This window comes from Balearica regulorum, chromosome 8 (genome assembly GCF_011004875.1).
Source record: "Balearica regulorum gibbericeps isolate bBalReg1 chromosome 8, bBalReg1.pri, whole genome shotgun sequence".
Lineage (NCBI taxonomy): Eukaryota > Metazoa > Chordata > Aves > Gruiformes > Gruidae > Balearica > Balearica regulorum.
Genome location: NC_046191.1, coordinates 14,063,990 through 14,082,197, shown reverse-complemented (window position 1 = coordinate 14,082,197; position 18,208 = coordinate 14,063,990). Strand labels below are relative to the sequence as shown.

Here is an 18,208-nt window from a genome sequence, read left to right as displayed (position 1 = left end):
GTTTCTTTCATACATTCTCTCCCTTTTTTTCAACTTTTTAATTCAAGGGGGTTTTTGTCTTTAGTATTAATCAAGGCAAATAAGGTGAGGCTTTGATCAGGATTAGCTATAATCATTGCTGGCAGACTTTCCCCTGAGGCACAGTTAATGACACGGATCATGATATTGAAGTTCTGCTTATTTAGACAAGTTGAACTCTGTAATTGCAGGCATGGTATGGACCGGATGAAAAAATCCCTTCGATAAGGAGAATAATCAGTAGCCTTCAAAGTGGTGTAGGGAGGCAGTGGACCAAGGCTTTACTGTCCTCTGAGATCCGTCGTATCGTGCCCACCTGCACGGGGTTCCCAGCGGAGACCAGCTTCTATTACTCTTCTGTCACAAAAGTGGCAGGAAATGGTAACGTATTTCAAGAATTGAGCAATACAAACATGCTTGTCAGGACTGGGAGGGGGATTTTTAACACTTTCTTTTCTTTCTTTGTAATAGCTCAAGCACAGATTACACCTTCGCCAAAGTCTGATTTCAGATTGACTGAGTTACTAAATGCCAACATTAGGCTACGATCTAAAACAAGTCTAAGGTAAATATTTAGTACAAACTAAAAGAATTATATTTCCAAGTGACAGAGGCCATTAAAATACAACAGCTGTCTGCTGTCTCAACATAATCTTACCCTCGTTCTACCTCTTCAGCGTGGCTAAAGAGATGACCTTTGCAATGGGGATCAACACACACGCGATCCAGGCATTGCTGGAAGCACACACCAAGATGAATGCTCACGTACCTGTGAATGTTGTTGCCACTGTCCATATGAAGGAAAAAAATATCAAAATTGAAATTCCACCATGTAAAGATGAGACTAATATAATTACTGTAAGGTAAGATGTAGCAATTATTATCTTTCTATGTAGCAATGCAGTCTTTCCAAATAAAACAGAACATTTCCTTAGGGATCTTGTCTTTGACTGATAGCTTGGGTAACTGGCAATGATTGGTGTAGTTTGTTTATTTTAAATGAAGTGACATGTACCAAAGCTTTGCTTGAAACTATGTGTTACTTCCTGTGGGCTTCACCTGAAAATCATCTTTAGGACCATTTCTCAGTTTTTGAGACCCATAAGCTATTTGAAGCAAAAATGGTATAAAATTTCTATCCCAATACATATATTTGGACTGGAGACACTAGGTAAGATATAAGCCAGCTGAATCCTATCAGTTACAACAGATAACCCATATATATTTGCATTTGATGCCTTGGAGCATAGAGGATTTGGTGTTTCTTGTGTTTTTACCTTGTTTCCCTGTGGCTGCCATTTGGTTTTCTTGCCTGTTAGGTCTACTTGATTTATTATCAGTGCATGCAATTACAATACACTCTGGAAAACTGTTGTAGCCAGATGCCAAACAAATGAAAACAGATGGAAATACAAGCACAAAGAGAGGAAGGAAAGAGAAAGAGTATGTCCAAGGAATCAAAGCAGTAGACCAAAGCTTGGAAAACCTTCACCCACACACATGAAAAAATACTGAGAAAGACAAGCCGAAAATTCATCACAAAGGAAAAAGCATCACTGACAACAGAAACCAGCTATTATACAATCCACAGAAATGTTAACAAGTTTCTGCACTAGGAATACAGCCGTAACAAAAGAGCTCAGTTGCTTGATCCAGCTGCAATTAGCATTCATGGCTGCTGGCCCAGAGAAGCTCTGCAGGTCTCCTCAGTTTAGCCACCAGTTAGGCTAATCATTATTCTCCCTTGCCCTTCAATGGTCACAGACCATCCTAGTCAGCATTTGACATCACGTCCTCCTCCCTAAGATGATTCCTCCGCTCCATCAAATGTGATTGTAATCAGGTTCTCCATGCAGAGGAGGGAGGGTTTCAGCAGTTCATAGAGCACCAGGTAGCTGCGTGTTAGATGCTGGTGCACCACAGCCCAAAAGTTTTGTTCAGTTTCTTGTGAAGACCAGGATAATCTGCTCCCAAGGTCATCAGGGACAGCAGGCACCTGCTCTCACTAGCTCTTAACAGCTGGAGAGAGTGAGGCGGATGTTAATGAACTCAATAAGGATGCTGAACTGAAATGAGAATAGTGGACACTGATACGGAGTTTAGAGCCTGAAGCAGAGCTACAAATGTTAGCAGAAGGATCCTCCCTGCAAAGCAAAATAAAAAGTATTTTCCTCCTTTGACTTAAGGGGAAATCAAATGAGACACAGAAAGGGTTAAAAGCATTGCCAGAAAGCGTACAGCGAGTCTTATCAGAGGTGGGGGATTACGGCAGAAGAGTCCATGAGTTCCAGCCCAAGCCTTGCTCTAGACCCTGAGGCATTATCATTTATAAAGTGAAGTAGTCAGTCGGAAATAGCTCTACAATGCCAAGTATATGAGAAAGCTAATACTCACTAGCTAACTTTTAGCACCATCAATTTTTCTCCAAAAAGCATTCGTGTTCACTGTTACAAAACAAATGGTCAGTGGAAACCACACAGAGCAATGAAACAGCAATGAGTACAAGTGAAGGCAAAGCAATAACTAGAGAATGTAACATTGAACCACATCACTGAGGAGGTCAAAGACCAAGCAAACTAAAATCTTAAAGGTATGAAGAGAAACAAGCAGGCATGATAGAGAGAGAAAGAATACATGTATATTCTATATAGAATGAGTCAAAAACTTTAGTTTAACATAGACTTTCTCTTCCTTTTGCATAGATCCACCAAAGAAAAAAGAACCTATTGACTTCAATATTTTAGAGATATTCTGACACTTTCCCTTGTTAGCTTTAAATTCCCCATTTAAAGAAATGGTTCTAGAAAGCTATTGCTCTTTCATTTGTTTGTGAGCTCTGTTCAAAATATTTTAGTATTGGGCACTTTGTCTTGATGGCCAGTGGGTTACTTTCTATAGTACCATGTCATTAAAGCTAGTCAGGATGTGATATTATTTTCCTCTTCATCTCTCACACCCAGATGCAGGAAGCAAACAGTCTTCAATAGCATTAAGTTCAGTTATATCCTACACACTGTACAGGTTATAACCTGTCACAGCAGTGGGATTTATATAAATTTTCAGGAGCCGAAGAGAAACTCAGGTGAGCAATTGCAGACGAAAAAAAAATAATGAAAACTTCGGTGATAGAGAGATTGCATTCCCAAGACAAATCAGCATGTTACGAACTCGGCTTTCTTTATAGCAAAAATCAGAGCAAAATAATTAATCATACCATGGAGAGAATATATAGCATGTGTTTCAATTCAATCCTATCAAAGTTAAATTTAATTTAAAATAATAGTTATTTTTAAGGCTCTCAACATAATTATTTGGTATACTACAGATGGCTACTTAAACATACTTTTAAACAAATTTTACAGGAAAAAGTAAAAATCAAATAGATTTCAGGGAAAAATTAGAGCCCTGTGATTAAAGTATAAATATGGAGAGCTGCCAGAGAATGCACTTTGCAAATACACCACATATTCATAATGACAGGCTACTGAAGTATATACATAATCTTGAATAGAGCTTCTATCGTGGGGCTTTTTTGCTTGTTTTAACAGTAGGATAAGCAGAAATTGCTTCACATGGGCATCTTATTTATAAGATGAATTATGAAATTACAACACTGTATACAACATTTATGCAGCACGTGTAACAGAAAATGCAGAAGAGCCAGCGTATGCTGTGAGCTCATGAGGCAGCACAGCGTGTTTGGGGACAGAGAAGGGAAATGACTGGCGTTCCAGGTCTCTGTTTTTATAACACCTTTGCACCAAGGTCAGAAGGATAATGCGTAGGAAAGGCAGAAATTTTTGTTTCACCACAGCGGAAAGAGAGCTAAAGGTCTGGTTGGAGGATTGTCTCTTGCTTCTCATTTATTTAGATACGATGTCATGCTGTGCTTTGAAACCTGGGAAAATAGTTTTTCGTTGATTTTTCTTTGTTTTAAACAGACATTGAGCTCTTCTGTCCCCATGTTAGGGATGTATGTAAGGCCACACTCACGGAAACATCAGTGGGCCCAACACAGCTGAATTGCTTGTCCCTTACCACTGCAGTGAATTTGGCTTATACTATAGCACAGCTTCTTCTCTCATCCAAAAAATACACTAATACATATTGGAAAATCTCCCTTTTATTTTTTCTCCCTTGTGTGGGATCAGAGAGAACAGATTCTTTCATACCATAGCTTTAGGCCTTCTTTGTGACTGTTTTTCTTGTTAAAGCACCAGAGCTGGCTCTTGTAGCCTATTTTTACTGTGCCGTGTGATTCTGCAGACATTGACATGTGTCACCTGTGATGCAGCTACATTTGTCGGCTCTCTGTGCTCAACAGGGAGGAATCGATCCTCCACTTTCATTAGGTGGCAGGAGTAGACTATTGGCATAAAAAATACTAAAAAAAATTGGAAAAGAAACCCCAGGGCTTTCTGCTTGGAGACCCAGCCTGCAGTTCAGTGGTCATTTGAATTATTGAATGGGATTAAAATAAAAGCCATTTCCCTTTTTGTCCCTTTACCCAGATGAGCCATCTGAAATGCAAGTTGATTTGTATTTTCTTTTATCCCCTCAGCTTGTTAGGGAGAATATTTTATTTCAGATTCCATTCTTCAAGGTTCTCCTATCACCCAGCGTGGAGCGTTGCTGTCATGTCCTTATCTAAAAAAAGAGAGAGATGGAAAAGAAAACAAAGCCCACAGGTGACACACGTTTTATTGAGGTGTTCCACATGAAGTGCAATTGTGTGCTTTACAGTGCACACAGCACGGTAGGAGCCTTCAAGAGGAAAAGAGGGCTATCAAATGAATACAAATTCATCTTTCAAATAGGTTAGATTGGAATTGCTCAAGCTAGTACAGTGTGGACCATATTAAAATAGAGACCATTTTGCAGACCGTCTTTCCATTCACTGTCACAAAGGCCACCTCCACTGGCAGACCACAAAAGCCCCAGGGCAAGCAGATCAACTTCATACTTGAGAAACAGCACGTGTGGAAATTTGAGCTGGATATCAGCGCTGATAAACGGCTAACAAGGTAGAGATAGCGCAATGTTAATAGCTGAGGGAAATGGGTTTTCATCTTTCAAAACTGTTCAGCACCATAAAAACTTCCATGAAGAACATGGGGTATGGAACCAGGGGGTCAGGATATTTAGCTGTGAGAGTCCCAGTCTCATGCTGCACCATATGTCACTCATCCTGGATCCTGACTAATACTCTCAGAGTCCACAACACTGGAAACAATGTACTGAACACGTTTACATAAATAGGCTCTTAGCCTTCCTACACATCTCTCTGTGATGTCTTGCCAAGCCATGAGTACCAGTGAATTTAGATCAAGCTGGAGACACTTAATTTGATGATTTCAGGGTCCTTTCTTTAATTCTGCTTTAAGAAAAGTTGCACAGGAAGCAGCATTCTATAGCCACCAGTCCCCAGGTTGTTTTTTGAAGTTATGGCAGTATTTTCCAAAATATAATGTCAAAGGAAATGAGAACTAAGTTTTGCAGTGAACACACAGAAGATGAATTTAAAAATTTAAAAGTCCAGAAGATAAAAACAGGAGACTCAAAAATTTAATAATGTAATCTACAGCCAGGCTTCTAAGTAGGCAGGCTGTTCTTCAAGGTGTTAGGCATACAGAAATCCCATCAACTGCAATGCTTTTAACCTGTACCTGTGATTCTAAAAGCCTAACTGAGCTATCTGCCCCTGAGATTGGTCCATGTCTTATTCACTCTTAGCAGTCCTTGAAAATACAACTAACAGGAAAGATGCTGTAAATATCGATAAAGCAATTTGCAAGGTATGATACTTGTTGCTGAGTATATGCTACCAGGCATTATTCAGGTCTTTTCCTCAGCAGTGCTTTATCGATACAGGTTTCCTCTAATGTTTATTCTGCAGGTCCAAGACATTTGCTGTTACACGAAATATCGGGGATTTGGCTGCTACTAAAATGACTCCAGTTCTTCTACCTGAAGCAGTGCCTGACATAATGAAGATGTCCTTCGATTCAGATTCTGCATCAGGCAAGACTGATAACTTCAGGGTAAATGATGTAGTGTCTGACTCTTCTTTTTTGGGCTTTTAATCAGTGGGAGACCATTTCTTTTCTCCATGGGAAAATGTACAATTCATCTCTGACCAATGCTGCTTCACTCAAAGTAAGTCAGGTTCAATCTAATAACACAAACAGCCCTATAGTAACACTATTTTAAAATTTAGAGTGTAATACATCAGACTTGCAACACTTTTTCAAAAGCAAAAGCATTTTCTTTGGTAATTAATTTTACACTGCCATCTACAGGATAGGCCCACAATCTTTAACGTACTTTGCAACAATTATGCCAGCTGCACATTCCTGGGGCAATCACAAGTGTTCCATGAGATGCTCCATTGCGCAACTTGTAGAGCCAAATTTAATGCTTATGAGCATCCCGATTCAAGGATGGATGGCAGTTTGTGTGTCAAGTCAAATGACTTCCTGAGCTACAGTTTTCCGTAAAAGCCAGTACAGGCTTTCTATGATGGGCAGCGTTGTGAAGGCATCACCATGACAATTCATGTCAGTGAAAGACTGACAGAGGTGAAGAATATGCTGTCCTGTTCTGGTTTCATTGTTGTCCTGCAACTCTGAAAGGTTTTCAGATAAAATAAGAGATGAACAGAGGATGAATACAGCACTTTCTTATGGAGAAGTCAATAGGCAAACGTACTGTCAGTGAGAGCAGTTTCCAATATCCCGGAGCAAGCAAAGTTCTTCTGCTTTCTGCCTCTGTGCTGTCTTTCCTGAAAACTCAGCACTCTGCAGTTATTCTTAAATGAACAGCAACTGAAAAATGGCACTAACTGGAGCATTTCCCAGTATCATTATAATTTCCTGTGGAAAGAAAATACTAACATTAAAATTCCAGGTTTTCAGTGGGGTTCATACAAGTTTGTAATCTTGTGAGACATGATAAACTGAGTAAAAAAATTAATTGTGAACCTTTATTACATGTGAAATGAAAGCTTATGATTATGTGTCTTTAGCTATTTGCTTCATTGCTCCAGGAAATCATAGTTTTCATTTCATGGATTTGATTCTAATTTTAATTAATTTTAATTTGTTCTTCTGCAAGCATTGCTTAGCACATGTAAATTACATAGTTTTGAGTGGAAATTTCTAACATCTGATGTGCTTTGACCATCTAGTACATATAGTCTCACATTCATGTCAGACCTCAACTGAGACAGAATTTTCATGGACATAGATGAAGGTTCTGTTGTTTGACCCAATCATAAATCAAAGGAAAGAACTCCAGTCGGTCTAGAGCACACTCGCATTTATCAAGAACCTGTTAACACTGACTAATACTCCAGGAAAACAAAATTAAATATTTAGAATTAATTTGTGATATAATTTTCCATTCTTATAGCCTGAAGCTCTTTTTACACTAGATAGTCTGATCAAGCCGTTCAGTTGATAATTTTGTACAACTGAAAACCAAGTTGTCCTATGTCATAGCCTTGCTATCTCAAACTGGTTAATTCCTCCTTCAGAATACATGTAACTATTACCAAAACAGCACTTGAAACATGCAAGTATTCCTCTTACTGTTGTCCAGTTTAACTTGACATGTGTGTTATCTAACAGGACAGACAGTCTGCAGAAGAAGTTTCATTGGGAAATTCATTTTCCTTTGGACACTCTTCTTCCCAAAAAGAGCCATTTGTCCAATCCATGTGCTCCAATGCAAGTACATTTGGGTTTCAAGTGTGCGTTGAGAGGAAAAGCGTACATGCGGCATTTATCAAAAACGTGCCTCTTTATTACCTAGTTGGAGAGCATGCCCTTAGAATGAGCTTCAAGCCAGGTAAATACAACTGTGCACAAAAAAGAAGGTAATGGGTGGGTGGGTAGGGGTGTGTGTACATACACATATATATTTGTATATGTACATATATATATCTTTTGTATCTTAAGTACCACTAAAACTACCATCAGACCTACCCAGCCTTACCCGTATCGGCAACAGTCTACGCTTGTAGCAGGAAGCCATTTCTCCCCCACTCATCCGAGCAGCCATTTCCCAGCTCTCCCAGCAATGCCACTCAGCATGGCCAGCGTCAAGCAGAGCTGATCTGTGCCTGCAGAGCGTGTCTGATGCATCCTGAATCATTGGATTTGGGATGCAAGCACAGAGCAATTGGACATGGGCAACGGATCTGATGCAGTGTCCTGTAGCTACACTTTTAAAAACCCAGACTCTTAAAGGGAATTATGGATTAACCCTGCCAGGATCTAGTCCTTAATGTCTTAATCCATGATCATAAGAAGTAAAAGCACAGCAGGCCACTGAATCTGGGTCTTCTAAGTATCAAACAGCCTAACCATCGGGCCATTCTTTACAATTCAAGAATTGAGCCTCAATTCCTCTCTGATGCCTAATTCGCTATCCCATAGTGTTATCTAGTTAAACAATCCAATTCACTTGACTTAAATCTGCTGATCATTCTGTTTATTGACTTGAAAAGAATCTAGTATCGTGCTCATATGTTAAAATTTGGTTATTGCCAGTATGTGCTTTAGCTATTACAGAAACTTTTTAACAAAGTTGCTCAATACCAAAAATAATCAATGAACATTTTTATTTTCATTTCGGGAAGAATGGCTAAATAAATTGTACCAAAAATTGGCTTATTCTATTATCCAGTTGCTAATACTAGCAGTAATATTAATTGTCGTGCACTTTCAGCTTACACAGAGGCACCTATTGAAAAAATACAAGTCACAATTCAAGCAGGAGACCAAGCTCCTACAAAAATGGTACGTTTAGTCACATTTGAAGATCCAGAGGCACAAGTATCTTCCGGCAAAGAAGCAATTAAAAGAGTGAAGAAAATCCTTGATGATACTGATGACCAGGTACTGCTGTAAAAATCCCCTTCTAGATTTGTGGGAGACATTACACAAAGCATAGTTATTTATATTTCTTTTACTAAGTAGCCTCCTTTGTTTAGATAGTATACAAAAATTGGAAAATAAAGACAGGCTTTTGGGTACACAAGTCTTTCTGCAGGTGTTTTTTTTGCATTCATCTCTTCTTCTGCAGGTGAAGGACATTAGAAAGAGCAGGTTAGTTTTGTAGGTTTTTCTGAAAATCTCTTGTAAGACACAAAGTAACTGTTGTGCGCCGAAAAGGTAGTCCGTTCTTTCCAGCTACTGCAACTCTAGCAAAAAGATATGACACCTGCCTACACAACTTTCCCTGAGATAGGCACAGCTATGGCACTGTCATACCAACATTAGTTACATATAATTGTATGATCGACAATTTCTACGCGTGTTCATTATCACAAAAGGGGTATTGTTCTACTTATGTGTGGTTTTAACATATTGTTATGAATTTGCCTTGTTGTAATGTATTGCAAGAATGCTATTAGCAGTACATTTTGTCTTCTAAGGCAGCAGAGAGATTCATAGCTCTCTGTATCTGATTTTACTTCCAGCCTTCTGCAGGAACACAGAAAAATAATTTTGTTTTTCCAATGGTACCATTGACTAGGGTACAAGAAAATCCAGAAGTTCATCATCCAGTGCCAGCAGCACCAGTGGACGTGGCGAGAGTACAATGAGCAGCCCCTCCAGCAGCGACTCTGACACCAGAGCATCACAGGGAGGCACCCAGATAAATCTGAAAACAAGACGGTCCAAAGCCAAAGAAAAGAAATTCTACCCCTTTGGAGACAGCGGCAGTAGCAGCAGCAGCAGTAGTGGTAGCAGCAAGGGCAGCAGCAGCAAAAGCAGTAGTAGTAGTAGCAGCAGCAGCAGCAAAAGCAGTAGTAGTAGCAGCAGTAGCAGTAGTAGTAGTAGCAGCAAAAGCAGCAAAAGTAGCAGTAGTAGTAGTAGTAGCAGCAGTAGCAAAAGCAGTAGTAGTAACAGCAGCAGTAGCAGCAAAAGCAGTAGTAGCAGTAGCAAAAGCAGTAGCAGCAGTAGCAGCAGCAAGGGCAGCAGAAGCAGTAGTAGCAGCAGCAAGGGCAGCAGCAGCAGTAAAGCATCTGGTATAAAGCATAAGGCTAAGAAGCAGTCCAAGACCACATCATTTCCACATGCCAGCGCTGCTGAAGGAGAGAGGGGTGTCCGTGACCAGAAGCATAAAACACAGAGTAGCAGCAGTAGCAGCAGAAGCACCAGCAGTGGCACCAGCAGCAGCAGTGAAAGCATTGGTGTTTCCCCTCGCCACAGCAAATATGACAGACAAGCTGAGGCGAAACATGTCAAGTCCCAGTTTAACAGTCACAGTGGTTACGCCATTTCTACAGAATGGGTAAAATTTTCTAATGCTTTGACTTCTGCTAGGAGGTGATCCTTACCGAGCTGTAGGTAATAACTTCTTTTGGAATTTTGCAGGATCATCTTCCAAAAGTATACCGGCTCCGTTTCAGGTCTGGTCACATCCATTGGGTAGGTCCCTAATTCAAGTGCACATTCCCATGGTAGCTACAATTGATATGATTAGGCATATTACTAAAGGGTTTTGTTTGGTTCATTTCACTTGAGCATTCCATACTGTTCAATATCAACATAGATGATGGCCAAGCATATTTATTACTAAAATATCACCTATTATACTACATCCTTCTGTTGTTGCAGCACTTGCAATCCTCAAATTTTGGTCAGAACACCTTTAGGTTAGAAGGGCAATAATATAGTGGGTTTTGTAGGTGTTAACCTGTAAAATGATGTATCCTGCTTATGAAAGAGGAAGATTATTTACAGTGGTTTTAATTAAATTGTAATCTCTTTTTTGTTTCTAAAAAGTATGGATATGTTTGACTACTTATTCACTGTCAGTTTTATTATCCCTAACATTAGACCTGGACAGTGTGTTGTTGCCATTTGCAATTATCTACATGGCCTTCCTATCAGCAGAGAGGTCCAGATCTGAGGCACGTTCCTACCCAACATATTTCACGTTGGCATTATGATAATAAAAATAACTGTCTAGATATGTCTAAGTCTGTCTGTTACCCCTAGAGAGAGGCTGATAGCTCTGATTTTGATGTCTACACTGTAAAAGTAGAGGCCATGCCATAGCTTTTTAACCTATTTTTGTTTCATAGCATTCAGGTCAGAAGATGTCAAGCAGCTCATCGTCATCTTCCTCTGAGTCGGGAAGCAGCCACAGCAACAGCAGCAGCAGTGGCAGCAGCAGTAGGAGCAGACGCCCGAGCAGCAGCACCAGTAGCAGCAGCAGCAGCCACCGCCACAGGGAAAACGCTGGCCACAGCTCAAGGAGGAGCCACGTGAGCAGAGGAGCCAGCGGTCACCACAGCCATGGTTCCAGCCTGACACGGGAGGTACTACTATCTGTGTGGTACAAATGAGCAGCCGGGCTTTGCTGGCTGCTGAGCAGGAATTGTAGATTTGGTGGTACTCTGAGGGGCTTAGGCTCAGGAAGTATGCTGCAAGTCAAGTTTGAAATGGAAAGTCAAAGTCCATATAGATACTTTTCTTAGGTATATTTTCCTTTATCTTTAAAGGTGTTTGCAGTCTGTGAAAGCCTGGATTTGAAAATTATAAAAATTGAAAGGAATGGGGTTGTAAATTAAAGGGGAAAGAATTTTCTTGTCCTATGAAAGCCCAAAATGCAAAATGAATTGCATTAAGGTAAAAATGGAGAGGAAATAAATAGGTTTTATTTAAAGATTTTTTTTTTAACTTAAGTTTGCCTAATATTTTTAAATGTAAACCTGAGGTCACTAGTGCATGCAGAGCATAACTAAAATCAGACTCTCCATGGTCGTTAGTGGTTGGTAAATGTAAAGTCCCATTAAGCACAGATCATCTTTTTCTTTATTACATCTTTATTTCTTTATTAGTATTCTATAATTACGCTAAGTAAAGGTATCTATATAATAATAGAATAAATAGCTTTGCAAATGCAGGCAATGTCTGTGGGAACTCTGCTACTAAGGAAAATTTCAAAATAATCAATTGGCTTGAAGGAGCCCTAAAATATGTTGTGAATATGTATACTGCTATGAACATATCTAGTACACACTGTGGGCGGCTATTTGAAATATTAAAGTAATGCACAAAATCTTGCTAAGTGCATAAAGATAGTTTGGAAGAGTCTTGGATCTGCATCAAAACAATCATGTCTTTGAAAATTCCTGGTGGTAATGAAATAATCAAGATTCCAACCAAATTTATTCTTAAATATTGGGGATATAGAAATACATACCGCAAGGTAAACTGGTGAAGAACGAGAGCTGCTTCCTGCTATCAGTGCACATAAACTGGCTCTCCAGTGAATACACAGAAGTACTTAAGCACAGATGGTTGGGGGTTGTTTTTCAGCGCAACTTCCTGGGAGACGTAATTCCACCTGGCATTACGATTGTGGCACAGGCAGTAAGGAGTGACAACAGAAATCAAGGTTATCAAGCTACAACATATGTTCGTTCTGATGCTGCCAAAGTTGATGTGCAACTAGTTGTGGTTCAGCTGGCTGAAACCAATTGGAAAGCGTGTGCCGATGCTGTAATACTGCCTCTGAAAGCACAGGTAAGCACACAGACAGCTTCGCCCGGAGAGACATCTGAAAAGCCCAGAGTTTTTTAAATAAGCACAGAGCACCTGCTGATTAGGAGAACTAAACAGGAAAAACATACATATTTTGAAATGTTTCACATAGTTTGTGAAATTTCAGAAAATGTTCCTATCTTTCACCATTCTTTTGAAAGACTTTCAAGATATATCAAAATATGAACAGTAGAAATATAAAAAATGTTTGAAAAATTGACTGCTTCATTACTACCTATTTATTATTTACTCTACCATGAGTTTTCTTGTCTGGGAATCTGGCTATTTTTCTCTATATAACTCATTTCAGAAGACTCATAATTCAAATGCATTTGAAATGTTGTGTTTCTTAGATTTATATGAAAAGATTGAAAAAGTAAAGTTGGGTAATGGGTTGATGCCTGAGAGAGCATCATAAATGAAGGAACAGGTCTTTTCTTTTTTTGCATCTCCCTATGCTGTGCTTCCCATGTGCCTTTTAATGCAAGAAGTCTTTGCATAACAATTTACAAACCTCTGCTTTTCACAGCTCCAATTAACAAATTCAGCCTGATATTTCAGTATTGAAAAAAGTGGGGTGGGGTTCAAATCAAGAGGTATTGGGAAAGGCAGATAGAAATTATAGTGCAGTCATCTTCTAGAAAAAAATACATATTGATTATGAAGTTACCAAGTATAAAGAAATCTCGGGAAATTATGACAACTCTGATGTCTAAGGGGCTGCTTTGAGACAGGAACATGTACATGTAGGTCTGCACAGCCTAGCAAACTTTTTTTCTACTATGCCTCAGATTTTTCTGGATATAGTCAAAATCTCTCTGTGAGCCTATTTAGAGCAAAAAACAGACGTGGAAACATTAAGGATCGATGTGATGTCTCGGAAATGAAGAAAAACTTGCATTTTGAAATGCTTGAGGGTGGTTCTGTGATTCCTGTCTGAAATTTGGGTGACTGTTTCCCTTTTTTGTAAAGGCCAGACTGAGATGGGGCAGAGAGTGTCGGGACTACAGGATAGCAGCCATAGCTACCACTGGCCAACTGGCGAGGAAGCCGGCCGTGCAGCTGAAGGTACAATGGAGAAACCTTCCAACCTGGATAAAAAAGACAAGCACAGCGTATGTAATTCGCTCTTTCCTATGTTGTTATTTTGTCTTTCTTAGGCTAGTTGGCTTTATAAAAACACTGAAAGAATTTTCAACCCAAACATGTTTGGGGTTTTTTTTTGGATGGAAAACACAAATTCAGTGGCACAAAAATCTTTTGTGAATGTGTTCTACTTTCTTCACATGTTTCGCATTAAGAGATATGCCCTGAATATTTAAAAACTTGACATGCTTAATTTCATTTTCCATATTAAATGATTTGATATTTCAGTTCAAAATGCCTTTTTGTTTTGAAATGTCCTTCTATTAAGTCTCAAAAAATAGCCAGTTAAAATGAGCAAAATAAAACCAATGTGTGTCCTCTGGATAAAAGTAACCATTTAATTTGACCCAAAGTATTACTTCTTTGACTTTTCAGTTCTTCCATTGTTCCTCTGATTTTTCAGAACTGCCAGCAGTCCTTATCCACCCATGCCTGCTTTTGCTCACGTACCTGAGTTTGCCACATTTTGTTTATCTCTAGATTCATGCAATACGTTCCTGGTGCAGCACTTGTGTTGGGCTTCTCAGAAGCACATCAGAGAAATCCATCTCATGAATTTATAGTAAGGGCAGCCGCAACATCTCCAAGAACAATTGATACAGTAATTAAAGCTCCTGGGGTATGTGTCAATTTTTATTTTCCTTTTCCTTACAATGAATAGATTTTGAACTAATAATGTTTGATACTTAATGTAAAGGAAAAAAAAGGCAAAACATTCCCTTTTAGAGAAGCTGCTATATACCTGAGTACATTACATGGGTCTTGAAATACGCACAAGAGTACTCTTGATTTTGTGCTGCTTTGGTGCAATGTAGCAATAAGTTGAAAATCAGACTCAGTAGTCAAATACCTTATTGCCATGCTGAGAACAGCAGTTAGGCCTGAATTGTCTCAAGTATGACTGCACTCACACCTTTATTCATTTTACCCAGTGTGACTAGTTCTGTGGGATGTATAGGGGTCTCAGAGCAGATAACGGAGGCCTTGAAAAGACCTTGCGCTCCATTGGAACCATGTATGGCATCTATCTGGGTTGGCACTCAAGTCCCACATCTGCAGTAACCATGCTTGATGATACAGGTCCAAGCAAGTTATGACAGCCACAAATATAACTCTGCCTTAACCAAACTGGAGCAGTTAGTTACAGTCTCACAGCAGCTTGCACAGGCTGGATCTGCAGAATCCCACTGATTAATTGGTCCTTGTCCACCAAATCCCTATGCACCACTTTGAAAAATTTCCCCTATGGATCTCTGGCAAATTAATAACAGCTAGCTATTCATACACAGAGAAATTAGTGTGTCTTTAACCTTCCATGGTGCTTCAGGATTGCAGGATCTTTAATATATGATAATGAAGAAGTAGGCACACTAGGCATTAATTTGATTCTCTTGGTAAATATAATTTGTAGCTACAGTGAGGAATCTTACCCCACTGCTCATCACGCCGGTTTTGAGTCTGTAATGGATGCTGTTCACTTTTCCAGACACATCCATTGACTTACTCAGTTACTTAACTTGTTACCTTATTTTTTAAGAAGTCACTTAATTATCACTTAAACTTCATCTATGTCAGTTACTTTCCAATATCCTTAACAATTTCTCAAAAAGTCAAGAAGTGTGACTAGAAGAGAAGACAATGATTCCTCACAAAAGCTTAAGGTTTGGGTGCATCCTGGAGAGACTAACACAACTGCAATTGTATAAATACATCTTCAAGATTTTTTTTTTAAGATAAGAGTCTTTTTTTGTTTGCAGTCATATCTTTGAGCAATATGGTTCAATTTATCTTAATGTATTTTCATTTCTGCTTTTTCAGGTAACACTTTACTATCAGGCACTCCGAATGCCATTCACTTTGCCCTTAGGCCCATCTCCAACTTACAAGCCTCGAGATATCACTGCCTGGAATTTATTTCCTGAAATAGCTTCGCAAATAGCACAAGAAGATCAATGTAAATTTTACTTATACGTTTGTCTCATGAATAAGCAATGTTTGTAGATCTGGCTTTTTCCATGACTGGGCCTTGCCTTTCCTTGTAGTGGTCTTATAGGGAGGCATAGTGTCTCTAGCCCTGCTTTCTCAAGAGCTCGTTCCTTCACTTAGAAGCATGTTTGTTGGCAGGTGAATGAAGAGCCTTCAAACTGATGTAAATATTCAGAGGTCAGGAATCACTCCTGTCTGCAAGTCCTACAGGTTGTCTTTTGCCCCTTCTAAGGTGCCATCTCTGCATTGAGAGGCATCAGACGATGGGTACAAGACAGATCATGTATTTTCTGCCCTGCTTATTTTCTTCAAAAAGGAGTCATGTGAGCCTTAACTGGTTGGTGCCTAGCACTTCTGTGAGAAATGTGAGCTACTTTTTATCATGGTTACTATTTCTAGTTTCTCAAGAATTTGGTACGTTTTAGTCCTTGATAGCTTGAGTTTTGTGTTTAGCCTGTAATCAAAATCGATACTAGTGTAGTCTGTATCTGGTAGTTATTCTGTAGTGCTATCCTGTCCTTACAGGCTCTGGCAGCATTGAAAGCTTCTGCCAAGGAGATGTTGAAGTTTCTTTCCTGTTCCCTGGGTAGTTCAATCTCACAGAGGTGGCCTTCCATACTTTGCAGCAGCACACACGCTACTGTCACATTTGCCATTTCTTTTCTGATTTTGTTTTGCAGCCACATGTGAAGTCAGCGAGGGAGATTTCAAAACATTCGATCATGCGAGCCGTACATATTCTTTCAATAAAAGCTGCAACCTGATAGTGGCCCAAGACTGTACAGAACACCCAAAATTCATCATTACTACAAGAAAGGTTGATCCTCAGTCTTTCTCAAGAGAGGTTCACATAAATACAACCTCAGCGTAAGTGTGGTTTATCCTGAGGGCTCAGGAATTAGGTACAAAATCTCAGGAAGTTGGTCTGGGGATGGGAGAAGTCTAGCTCCTAAGTGAAACTGGTTTACAATCAGATATTTGGGGAAAGACAGGATTTCCAGAAGGAACCCTCATCAGACAATCTTTGGTTTAGTTGCTCTTATCCTCAATTTCACAGGCACCATATGCGATAACCTGGTCATTAAGTCCCCATGCTGTCTTTTCTTTAAAGTTTGAATTTCAAAACCCAATGTCCCAATGAATTTTGCACCTTGGAAGGAAAACAGCTTGTTCATTCATTCAAAATTCAGATATTCAAATTGGTTCTCTGCTAGCTTTTGTCACAAATATCTCTACTTTTCAAATTTTAAATTAACCACTAGTTTCTTCTTTTTTCCTTTTTTTTTTTTTTCTTTTTCTGAAGGAACATCACAATCTGTCCTGCTGCAGATTCATCTCTCCTCCTGGCATGGAATGAAGAACCAGTTCTATCACACAGTGGAGTTTCTGAGTATGAAAAAGGTAAGCTGTGATACCCACTTTTCAAGGACTGATGTGGAAACTAAATAGCTTCAAGATTTTTTTATAAATTCCACAGAAAAATCTTAATGTAAAGAAAACACAAGTGGGATTAATTCAAAGAAAAACTAGAGACTTTACTTTCTTAAGATTTATATTGACTTACATTCCTGTTTCCTATAGTATATATGCTCTTATTTCCCCCCCAACATAACTGACAGGTCAATAAAGCCCTTTCTTATATATATGGTATGTCCAGGTTGGTGATTGTTTAGGAAAAAAGTGCCTGTCATAGTCACAGTTAGATACTTTGGTTCAGATATGGAGCTGGAGCACCACCAATGTTGTTATCATTTTGAGACTTAGCAGACTGGATACAAAAGTCAATTCCAACTATAGGGAACAGCAGTAGAATATTTTTGCAAATAAAGAGATAATTTCTTATATTTTTGCTTTCTCTCGCCACAAAAAAAAAAATCATCTGTAGCAGCAAATGATCATTGTGAAGGAAAATGCATGATGGTGTATTTTGTGCTACTCAGTTTCTCCATTAATTTGAAATTAAGCAGATCACCTCATGAATCACTATCTTTTTACAGACAATGTTAAAATTTATAAAAATGGAACAACAGTTATTGTGGAAGCTCCAACACATGGACTGAAGAATGTGACTTTTGATGGTGTGATCCTTAAGGTATTGGGCTTACTTTCAAGGTTACTACTTTCTTTCTGTTTAGTACCTTGGCAATGTAACGGACCAACACTTCAGTATTCACTACAAAGATGTGCTATTTTATAGGTTACCGTTGCTTCATGGATGAGAGGAAAGACCTGTGGAGTTTGTGGAAATAATGACAGAGAAAAGCACAATGAACTCCTAATGCCAAATCATAAGCTGGCACACAGCTGTTCTGCTTTTGTTCATTCATGGGTATTGCTAGAAGAAACCTGCTCTGGTGGTGAGTAGATCTGAAAACAATTTATGCTTGGGGAGAATATGATTTCACTTTTCCTCTGCCAATAGCTAGAAAATCTTTTTTTAAAAGCAGCAGATATCTTCTTTTACTTAGAAAAGACAATAGCAATATATATCCATT

General features: G+C 39.1%; 1 protein-coding gene across 1 annotated transcript in view; it reads left to right on the top strand.

Annotated features, from left to right (window-relative positions):
* The window catches only part of LOC104631972 (vitellogenin-1), a 42,980-nt gene that overhangs the window by 20,255 nt on the left and 4,517 nt on the right, over window positions 1-18,208 (top strand). The window contains exons 17-33 of the mRNA XM_010297684.2: window positions 210-399; window positions 490-583; window positions 696-881; window positions 5,915-6,059; window positions 7,647-7,866; window positions 8,749-8,918; window positions 9,559-10,320; window positions 10,404-10,457; window positions 11,117-11,353; window positions 12,357-12,563; window positions 13,554-13,696; window positions 14,208-14,346; window positions 15,546-15,681; window positions 16,394-16,580; window positions 17,017-17,114; window positions 17,711-17,805; window positions 17,911-18,070. Coding sequence (XP_010295986.1) covers window positions 210-399; window positions 490-583; window positions 696-881; window positions 5,915-6,059; window positions 7,647-7,866; window positions 8,749-8,918; window positions 9,559-10,320; window positions 10,404-10,457; window positions 11,117-11,353; window positions 12,357-12,563; window positions 13,554-13,696; window positions 14,208-14,346; window positions 15,546-15,681; window positions 16,394-16,580; window positions 17,017-17,114; window positions 17,711-17,805; window positions 17,911-18,070 — 3,223 coding nt within the window. The remainder of the gene's footprint in view (window positions 1-209; window positions 400-489; window positions 584-695; window positions 882-5,914; window positions 6,060-7,646; window positions 7,867-8,748; window positions 8,919-9,558; window positions 10,321-10,403; window positions 10,458-11,116; window positions 11,354-12,356; window positions 12,564-13,553; window positions 13,697-14,207; window positions 14,347-15,545; window positions 15,682-16,393; window positions 16,581-17,016; window positions 17,115-17,710; window positions 17,806-17,910; window positions 18,071-18,208) is intronic.